This window comes from Phyllostomus discolor, chromosome 2 (genome assembly GCF_004126475.2).
Source record: "Phyllostomus discolor isolate MPI-MPIP mPhyDis1 chromosome 2, mPhyDis1.pri.v3, whole genome shotgun sequence".
NCBI classification, from domain to species: Eukaryota; Metazoa; Chordata; class Mammalia; order Chiroptera; family Phyllostomidae; genus Phyllostomus; species Phyllostomus discolor.
Window position 1 is genome coordinate 163,694,171 of NC_040904.2, and position 11,204 is coordinate 163,705,374.

The 11,204-nt window shown below is 42.1% G+C and overlaps 1 protein-coding gene across 1 annotated transcript in view; it reads right to left on the reverse strand.

Annotated features, from left to right (window-relative positions):
* The window catches only part of SP1 (Sp1 transcription factor), a 36,515-nt gene extending 25,968 nt beyond the window's left edge, over window positions 1-10,547 (reverse strand). Inside the window, exons 1-3 of the mRNA XM_028532461.2 lie at window positions 10,389-10,547; window positions 9,212-9,369; window positions 7,403-8,918 (exon numbers count right to left, since the gene is read on the reverse strand). Of these exons, the coding sequence (XP_028388262.1) occupies window positions 7,403-8,918; window positions 9,212-9,369; window positions 10,389-10,395 (1,681 nt within the window). The 5' untranslated portion in view covers window positions 10,396-10,547. The remainder of the gene's footprint in view (window positions 1-7,402; window positions 8,919-9,211; window positions 9,370-10,388) is intronic.
* Between the last annotated feature and the right edge of the window lie 657 nt (window positions 10,548-11,204).

Sequence of the window (11,204 nt, forward strand, 5' to 3'; positions counted from 1 at the left end):
AACCCAGGCAAGTGCCCTGACTGGGAATCAAACTGGTGATACTTTGTTTCACAGGCCAGCATGCAATCCTCTGAGCCAAATCAGCCAGGGCTGCACATGACAGCGTTTTAAATTATAAATAAATAACCTGAGGATATGTAACACAGTACCAGGAGACTATAGTACAAATTCAAAATACTTGTGGCCCTATTATTTCATAAACAGGGGTGAATAAAAGTAGGTTTACAGTTGTGAGTACATGAGTTTTTAAGATTTTATTTGTTTATTATTTATTATTTATTTATGAGAAGGGAAGGAAGGGACAGAGGGAGAGAAACAGCCATGTACAAGAGAGAAATTGATCAGTTGCCTCTCCCACACCCCCAACCAGGGACCTGGCCTGCAACCCAAGCATGTGTTCTGACTAGGAATTGAACTGGTGACCTCTCAGTTTGCAGGCCCACACTCAATCCAGGGAGTCACACCAGCCAGGGCAAGTTTATTCTTGAATTATATATTTTTTCATATGAACAACTATAAACCTACTTTTGTCTGCCTCTGTATTTTGCAGCAACTCTCAGGATTAGCTGTGTGAAAACTGGTCCCCTCAGAAGTGTACTAAGTGTAGGTAACTAGCACAAGAGCAACTGTTGCAATATGAAGACAGGGACCTTATCTGTTTCATTGAATTCCAAGAGTCTAGGTATTTGACACACAATAAATTTTGCTAATTTACCTATGCATGATGTATCAAAAATTGGAACCCATTCTGACTATAACTTTGTATCTAGTTCTTAAGCCTACAGGGGCAATTACATTACTACATACATTGGTGTTCAGCAAATGCTTATATATCAGTAAGCATATAATACAGTTAACCGCACTGTATTACTGAATTTCTTAACAGAATTTAATATTAAACAAGAAAGCCATTCAACACCTGATAATCCCAACAGATATTCTTTTAAATGAACACCAAACCAAAGAAATTTCTTCGTAACATGGAAAATTTCCAAATACTTTTCAGAGTTATGGGCTTTTTACCTTCTTCAAGCAAATGATCTGTATAAAATTAAAATACGTTTTTTTTCCATGAGAGTAAGAAGCTGCCAAAGAATTCTAAGCAAAGTACTTTCAGATATACCACCAGTAACCATGTAGACCTGCACAAAATTGGGCCCTATATAGCCTTTAAAAGGGTTGTTAAACCATATACACAACAGAAATGAAAGGAGTAAGGAAAGGAAGGCCCTGAAAGGGAAGTTCCAAAAAAACATAAAAAACAATAGATAGAGAGCAATAAGGAGATAAAGTTCACTATAAAAATGTCTCAAGCATATCGGGGGAAAAAATAAGAACAGTCTGGAAAACAAATCACATCATCCCAACTGTAAAAAGGGGGGAGGTAATACCTCTCGTACTCCTCCCATAAGACACAGCTGACTTTCCGGTGTTCAAAGACTGATTAATTATATGTCTTTGATTTCTTTTGCCATCTCATTCCTCCATTATCAGTCTTTACTATCATTGGTTATTTATATAATATTTAACTTATTAGAGATTAAATAAATTCATATTAATCTGGTTACAACAAATTCTGACTGACAATAAAGTTTATAAAGAAGTTGTTGATTAACCACACGTTTTGCTTCATTTTTTCCCTATTACCCATTTTAGGCTACAAATATTAATAAAATAACTGAATTGGGTAAAAATACCAAATCCATTCTTCTACTTTATAGAAGTGTATTGAAACAGAAAGGATCCTGATCTGAAGTGAAAAATTTTGTCTCTGTAAATTTTATCAATGACCTTTGGCAAGTCACTGAATCTTCTCTACACCTTAGGTTCTGTCAGAATGAAGGCACTGGAGGGGGAAAGGTTTACAGTTCTAGTAACAGTCAGTTTAACTGCTATTACCATGGCTAGTCGGGTTTAATTACATTATGTTTGCAAACAGCTATAACTTTTAAACTATCAAAACAGGGTCAATTCAATGAAGAACATACTGAATAATTTAAAAAGATATAACTCAATAGCATTTAACCTGAGATTATTAGCAAGAAGCATTTGCTTGCCTATGAAAATATTTAAAAAAATTTTTGAGATGTATATAGGCTTCTAACTTAGTTGTCTCATCTTTTAAAGGGTCTTTGTCATGACCTAGACATTTTATATTTTAACTCCTTCTTTGAAATTGTTAAATTATTGTTTATTTTGTACATAGATACAACATGAGAAGGAAGATTCAGGTAAATTAGATAGGGACATCCAAACTTGTCAAACAAGCAATACTGCCCAATTTCCATAAACCATTCAGAGTTTTAAAAACATTGGAGCAAAAGCATAAATTGAAATTACAGCCCAGATCTGCAACCAATTAAAAAACACTCATCTACAGAAACTTTTTCAGGGTCTTCTAAGAACAATTCTAAAAACCTCGCATAGTATTAACAATCTAGTTACAGTGTGGGCAATAAATTTTAAAATAATCCTTCCCAACACCAGGATAAGTATAATAACTGTTAAATATTAGAGAAAGGGATAGTACTATTGAGACATACCTTCTGTAAGAAATATGAAGAATATGCTTGTTTTTCAATTAAACAAAGCGAAAATTTCAACTATTATGCATTGTTTACAGATACCCAGTAAGTAACTTACAAAGCATTACTTATGCATTATTTACATAAAGCTTTTCTACAGATGTTCATCTTATAGTTTAAAACATTTTTAAGGAGGGCAAACAAAACAATTAGAAGCAAAGAATGATCAGAGTTAAATTATTAGTGGTAACATTTACATGCTACGTTTCAAAATGAAACAAAAGGAAAGGGGGATATGAGAACTGAACAGATACTAAAGCTTTCTGAAACACTAGGCACCTTGTGCTCTTATTTAATTAAGAACTAAAATGGCCACATTACACAATGCAACGTGATTTAACAATGACGTCATTTACCGAAAGCCACTGGATTGAACAAATAGGAGCAACTGAAAAGGGCTGAAGATCTTTTGAAATCAATCAAGATACAGGGTGGCTTTAAAAGAGAACTTTTCTACTTAAAATCACTTAAAAAGCACTAACGTCACCCTAAGAAACGAATAATGTTTAATAAAGAAAGCAAATGATGCAGAAACATATATTTGATACATTTTATTATTTTAAAATAGAAAATTCTATTATGACCTTTTGCACTAGAATAATTCTGAACACATTTAAATCATCTAAACCTACTTACCACTAATGTTCAAATGCACCAGTCTAAAATACAAGTTTTTAACAAATTAGGTCTTAGCAATCTGACCCCAAGTTTAGTGACACTGTTGGCAAAACCAACTCTAGTATCACATTCAACTTAACTTCTAAGGAGACATTTTCCTGACCCTGATAAAACCAAACAGATGTGAAATTTTTATTTTTAGTGCCTGAAATTTGCTTCTCGAGTGAATTATAGCCATTGAGGAAATGTGTTCTGCTCTCTTGCCAAAGCCTTGTTCTGCCCTCTTTATTAGGCAGAACTCCCACGAAGTTACAAACTCAGTCGGCCCCCACTCAACCTAGGGTAAGAGTTTTCAGGACTTACCCCTTTGCTGGGTGGGGGGAGGGAAGGAACCCTGAAGCTTTAACTGAAAAAACAAAAACAAGGTCTATGAATGTAACTACAAAATGAGAGGAAAGGATGCTCATAAAGGGGAAAAGGTGTCAAGAAAAAAAGAAAATGTTGCTGATAACTTTCTAAATAAAAGAAAAACTAAGAGCCCATAAATATTTCACTATCTTGAAACTAGTTTACTGGGTGGTCCCTTCCTCACTACCACCCACCAGAGGTGAGCCATGAAAAACACAGGAATACAGAAGTGGCTGGTTTGTTTCTAAGTTTGTACCTTTGCCTGTGTATTCAGCAAACAGAAGTAAACAAGGGTGAAAGTCAAAAGAGAGCTTAGAAATTTTTTTAAAATAATAAAGGTAAACAGACCAGGTGAACATCATGGGAGCTGCAGTCTTTCACAACAGTGTCCCACGTTGTAGGTGCTATCTATCTATTCTACTAATGCCAAGAGGTTGAGTTTTTCTAGTAAAATAACTATATTACCAGAAAAGAGGGTAAAATGAGACACTTTGTAGCAGCCAAGCAACACCTGAACAGCAATAAGCCTCAAGGAAATAATTTTATTATCTATCATTTAGACTGAAGTCAGATCAATTGAGGGGGAAAAAATGCTGCACAAGTATGACTAAAGAAAAAGGAGGAAACTTGTATTTTCAGAAACCACTATTAATGAAGCAAACAACCTCAACTCTCACAAAATGGCCTTTCAGTGCCTCATCTTCTCATTAGTGAATATCAAGCTGCTGCTACCTGAAAAAACACGTGCATTTTCTTGAACTCAGAGACCATCAATAACAGCTAGGTAGCACTATCCCATGACATATTAAATGGCAGACTTCCCCAGAGCATGATTTAGTAATGAGAGCACCTCATAACTATCCTTTAGAGCTTAAGTTATAAACCTTTCAGAAATTACAAGGACCCAAATGATTATTAATGGAAACAATCCCATAGCTTTGTTTTCCTTTGAAGAAAAGCAAACTGCTGGATACAACCTCAGAGCAAGGAGAAAACAAACATGCTAATGTAGTTTAGCCAGATAGTATCTGATTTTCCAGGCTGTTAATTTCAGTTTCTATTAAAATTTCCTCATAATTTTTAACCTATAAAATACTTGCCAGCTCTGAAACATTAAGTTTCAAAGAAGCAAAGATACACACTTTTTTTTTTTAAGATTTTATTTATTTATTTTTAGAGAGGGAAGGGAGGGAGGGAGGGAGAGGGAAAGAGAGAGAAACATCAATGTGTGGTTGCTGGGGGTTATGGCCTGCAACCCAGGAATGTACCCTGGCTGGGAATCGAACCTGGGACACTTTGGTTCCCAGCCCGCGCTCAATCCACTGAGCTACGCCAGCCAGGGCAAGATACATACTTTTAACAATCTAAAAGATTTCTCAAGTCCAGACTTCATACTAACAGGTAATGAAATACTGTAGACTAGAACTAACCACAAGCCCAAATTCTGGCTGTAATCTCATCATTTAAGTGCTTTTTAGTATCTCAATGTCCTCATCGAGAAAATAAAAGTAGTTTGTTAGACAATATCCTGACACCTTCCAGCTCTACCTTTCTAGTCTATGATCACTAAGAATCTTGATCACTATGATCACTGTTTTGTTAATGCTCAAAATGTCATTTTAAACACAACATAAGAATGTAAGTAAGTTAGGGAACCTGACCCCCAATATTTTCCAAAACTGTAGAAGGCAATATGGCTGCCTATTTGTTATCCTCACTTACATAAGAACCAGTCTAAATGGAATGAAAACGTTATAATAAAAAGTAAACAATTCATATGCCCACACATAAATAGAACCAGAAGATCAATGGTATTAAACAACTTCCCATCATAGTTTTTATATATCACATCAGAATATGAAAATGTGTATGTAGGAAAAAAAGTATATGTATCCTTTTATCATGTTTTAGTAAAGATCAACTACCTTACAATGAAACTTATTTATTTTTATTTTTTATTTCTAGAGAAAGGGGAAAGGAAGGAGAAAGAGAGGGAGAGGTACATCAATGTGTGATTGCCTCTCATGCACCCCTAACTGGGGGCCTGGCCCACAACCCAAGCATGTGCCCTGACCAGGGATTGAACCAGAGCCTCTTTGGTTTGCAGGGTGGCACTCAATCCACTGAGCCACACCAGCCAGGGCCCTTACAATGAAATTTAAAACAATAAATAGAAAAAAGACTGTCACATTTTTAAATAGCTATGGTTTAAATTCCAAATTAACCAATTATAAACCTTAGTTCAAAGTCAATGACTGAGGCCCTGGCCAGGTATCTAAGTTGGTTATAGAGTGTCACGCAAGGTTGTGGGTTCGATCCCTGGTCAGGGCACACACAAGAAATCAACCAATGAGTGCATAAATAAAATGGAACAACAAATTCATGTTTCCTCTCTCTCCCTCCCTCCCTAAAAAAAAAGTGTGAATGACTGATATTGTGGTTAACTGATTCAGAAAATAGATATACCTCTTCCCAAACACTTTTTCCCTTCCATGTTCTTTTTCCTAACTCCTCTCAATACCACTTCCCCACTCCATTCCAGACCTCACTCCTTTTCTCTCCACTCCACTCCTTCCTCAACCATACACTGTTTTCAAAGCAGTCCTGGAACTGATTCTCTTATTTAGAAAGTATCAGAATCACCTAGAAAGTTTATAAAGGGAGGTGGGTGAACTTTTAAACTAAGCAGGAGTTTAAAAAAATTAAACCTTGAGTAACCAGCTTGCTCAGAGTAGACTATTCTGGTTAACTAAAGATTAACCATAGAACTTATTTTGTTAAAAAAAAAATCCTTCTGGAATCAATTATGTCACATTTCTCCTCACTTAGGAGTTACAGTTCTTCATGAGAAATACCTTATGACTTAATAACTGTCCTATAGCCCTAACTGACATGCTTCAGTGGGTTGGGTATCATCCTGCAAACCAAAAGGTTGCTGATTCGATTCCCGGTCAGACACATACCTGAGTTGCAGGCTAGGGTCCTGGTTGGGGGAACGAGAGGCAACCAATTGATTCTTCTCTCACACATCGATGTTTCTTTCCCTCTCTTTCTCCATCCCCCTCTCTCATAAATAAAATAAACAAACTGTCCTATAAATAGGTCAAGTTTATAATCAATTCTTATCTCATGTAAGAGTAGATCCTACAGGCCAAATAAAGTTCTCAGGCTAAGGATGGTTTTACATTAAAAAAAAAAAAAAAAGGTTGTAAAAAACCACCACCACCAACAAAAAATGTCAGTGAGTCTGTATGTACCACACTAGGCCTAAAATACATGCTATCATACCCTTTACAGAAAAAGTTTGCCGAGGCCCTGGCTGGGTAGCTCAGTTGGTTGGAGCATCATCCCAATATGCCAAGACTGTGGGTTTGATCCCTGCTCAGGGAACATACAAGTATCAATCCATGAATGCATAAATTAAGTGGAAAAACAAATCAATGTTTCTCTTTCTCTTCCTTCCTCTATCTAAAATAAATTTTAAAAACAGAAAAAAGGAAGAGTTTGGCAATCCTTGTTCTCTAGTACTAAAGGCACTGGAAGTACAGAGACCCCAGGGACATTGCCCTTAGAAGAAAAGAGAAAGTACTCCCTTCTCATCAGAGTAACTGGAAAAAGTTTCTATTAAATCGGTCTCAAATGACTTAAATAAAATCATTGCTATTTCTCTAATTGACTTGCCTCAAGAACGTGTTACCCCCAAAAGGTTCTATGCCCTTCTATGGAATGAATGGTTTCAGCTGAAGCGCTAGTTAACTCTGGAAATAAACACAAAAAATTAGAAGCCTTACCTGGAGCATTTGCTATAGCCAATGGCAGGCTTGGAAGCTGGTGCACCTGGATTCCTGAAGCACCCAAAGCACTGAGGTTAATAGTCTGGAGGCCAGGCATGGAGGAGAGTTGAGCAGCATTCACAGTGACTGTGCCCGCGGGGATAGAGGCCGCTGAGGCAATGGGTGTAAGGGTGGTATTGCTGCTGCTGGTCTGCCCCAGGGAAACACCCTGCATTGGGGCCAAGGTGATTGTCTGGGCCTGTGGGTTCTGAACTTGGAGGTTCTGCAGCTGAAGAGTCTGCCAACTGACCTGTCCATTGGGCCCCACTGTTGGTGTCCGGATGATGATGGGACCAGAGTTTGGAACAGCCTGAAGCTGGAGATTCTGGAGGGTTTCCTGGGAGATAGCTTGAGTTGTAAAGGTCTGCCCTGACAACGGTGCTGCTTGAAGGGCCTGGAGGGTCTGTCCTCCTTGGACTAGCTGAGGCTGGATAAGAATTTGTTGTTGCTGCTGAGACTGCTGGTTTTGCTCTCCCTCTTTTTGCTGACTTGCTTGCAGTGAGCCTCCAGATGTCTGGTTCTGCTGGATGTTCAGAGCATCAGAACCCTGCAGCCCACTAACCCTCTGGGATGTCTGGCCTTGAGAATTGGTCCCTGCTGATCCGCTGGTGGTAAAGTTCATAATTCCCATGTTGCTGGTGGTAGTAGTTGTTGAATAGCTATTGGCATTGGTAAAAAAGGAGCTGGAACTGGCTTGTGATGATACCAAACTGGCAGAACTGATGGAAGTCCCTGAGGTGACGGGCTGTGAGCCACTCTCCTGGGACCCAGAGCTACTGATCGTGACTGCCTGAGAGCTAGGAGTCAAGGTAGCTGCAGAAACACTGTTAACAGGAAGCAAAGTAATATTCCCATTCAGGGCCACCGGTACATTGGTCACATACTGAGTCTGTCCTGAGAGGACATTATTAGCCAGGCCTTGAAGGGGGACAGCCTGCTGAAGTAGATTTGGCATAGCAGCAATGATGTTGCCTCCACTTCCTCGATTTGTGATGATCTGTTGGTTTGCACCTGGTATGATCTGTATTTGACCAGAACCATCCTGCTGCACTTGGGCCCCAGTGGCAGCAAATTGCAGCTGTTGCCCATCAACAGTCTGGAACTGTGGGATTACTTGATACTGAATATTAGGCATCACACCAGGTAGTCCTGTAAGGACTTGCTGGTTCTGTAAATTGGAGGTGGCAGCCACAACATACTGCCCACCAGAGACAGTACGATTCTTGGAAGACTCACTGCCATTGCTGCCATTGGTACTGCTGCCACTCTGTTCCTTTGAGGTAGGAGTAGCCCCAGAGGAGGAAGAGATGATCTGCCAGCCATTGGCACCCTGTGAGAGTTGTGCAGCTGTGAGGTCCAGCTCACTTGTGCCCCCTGACTGGCTTGGGCCCTGGGAGTTGTTGCTGTTTTCATTAGGTGATTCAATTCTGCTGCAAGTTGCTGCCAACAGAGCCAAAGGGGATGGCTGGGATTCCTATCCAAAATATGAGAGGAAAATAATTACTTTAGTGACATCCAGCTGCCAGACTGGAGAGCAATATACAATAAATAAACTGCAAAACAGTGCAGACAAGTAAAGAGTAAAAAATCAAACAAAAGGCTGAACTATATTGCTGAAATCCTCATCTTTGGGGTATCTCCAAGTCACCTGTCTCTCTATACTCACTTCCCTAACTATAAAATGGTTAGCCCCTTCCTAAAACTTACTCTGTGAAAAAATAACCATCTTCTCAACACCTTCCCCAGTCTATCCTAATCATTACTTACCTGTCCTCCTCCTCCTCCACTGCTGCTGCTACTGCCTGTGCTGCTGCTTCGAGCCTGAGAAAAGGCACTGCCACCATTACCATTGCCCCCATTATTGCCACCAACTCCTTTCTCAATCTTCACCACAGCTGTCATTTCATCCATGGAGTGATCTTGGTCTAGAGAATTAAAAAATAAACAACTTAAAGTTGGGGGAAGGAAAGGGTAAGAAGATTATGACAGAAGACATGACTAACAGGAAAGTGAAAGGCGCCACTGGAGGGGGGAGGAGTGGATGAAGAACGTGTAGGACATGAACTAGGCTCAGTGATGCCAAAACTGGGCTTCAGTTCTCCTTTGCACCAACTTAAACTCAGAAAACATGGAAAAGATGCTTTGGGTAGAGAAAACATTAAAGGCAGTGGGCATGCTGAAAGTTTCAAAATAAGAAAAAGTATGGGGGGGAGGATAGGTAAGGCAAAAAAACATGTGAGTGGACAGAAAGCTTGGTAATATTAGGGTCAGAGGAGACGGAGAAAGAGAAATTCAAATGTAAAAAGTTACAAGAAAGAGGAGCAAGAAAAAAGAAATAAAAAGTGTTGAGTAGGGAAACATTTGTAAACACTGGTTAAGGGATCTAGGGGTCCAAGGATTAGAAATCAGGTTTCAGGGCGGACTGAGGGCGGACCCTAGAGGGAAAGGGCGGTTTCGGGGTGAGGGGCGTGGAAAGGGCGGGACAGCAGGGGGGAGGGGAAACTTAGGGAGGGAGCACGGGCGGGGGTGGGGGGGGCGGAGGGCCCTGGGGCAGGCAGCGACCAGAGGGCGGACCAGGGAGGCGGTTGGCTCGGGCGGGGCCTGCACTGCTCGGGCCACCCCCGTGGCTCCAGCCCCCGGCGGGAGGAGCCTCAGGCGGGCGGTGGAGCAGTGGGGGGTAAGGCCCGTCCCCCGGTGGCCGGGGCGGGCAGGGGGCGGGAGAGGCCACTCTGCCCCCTCCCCCGGGGCGGGCGGCCCATCCCCCTCCTCCTCGGAGGCCCCGCCACTGCCCCTTCTCCCTCCCTTCCCTCCGCCCCGGGCGGGACCAAGGCCGCCGCCGCCGCCTCCCGCCCGCCCCCCCTCACGGCGGGGACCGCCCGGTCGGCCCTCGCGCGCGCCCCCTCATTCCCTACCACCCCTAAGCTTGGAGTGGACTCATCCTTACCGCTCATGGTGGCAGCTGAGGGACGAGCTCAAGGGGGTCCTGTCCGGGGGGGTTGGGGGGGGCCAGGAAAAACGCGGACGCTGACGAGGCAAGCGAACCCGGACCGGACAGGGAGGGGGGGGTAAGGAGGAGGGAGCAGCGCGCCACAAGCCCGGCCTAGACCCCGCCCCTTCGCTACTGCCCCGCCCAATGAGGGAGGGAGAAAGGCGGGACTTGCAGAAGAAAGGCGGTCAGGTAATCCAATGGCAAGACTCGCTTACTCTCTTAGGCGTGTAAGACAAAGTTGCGTGCCCGGTGTCCGCCCTAAAAGGCCGCCTTCTTAGTTTTAAAGCCCAATGAAAGCCGCAGGAAGTGAAAGTGGGCGGGACTAGAGGTGATAGGCTTGGAGAAAAAGCCAGTCAGCCGCCAGGCGGGCTCCCTTAGAAGTCGGGATAGGAAGAGCTTTAATTGGAATGACACAACAACGACCAACCAGAACCCGGGACGTGCCTGAGCAAAGTCCTGGTGGGAGGAAGAGATAAGAAGTAGGCAGGAATGGGTTGATCAAAACCTATTAGAAGTCAGGCGGGCAGCCAGGAAGTTATGATTGGATTAACACTGAAAAGTGACAAGATAAGACGCAAATTGACGGGAACTAGAAGCCAATTAAACGCCGAATAAACTTTGAAGGCGGGAATTCAGAGTAGGCGGAGGAGAATTGGAGTCTCCGTCAGTCACTCAGTCCAATGACGGGGCGAAGGAAGCTAGACACCGCCTCCATCTTGGCCAATGGGCGTTACTAACACTGCCTGTTACGGGGAGGTAACAAGGCTGTGC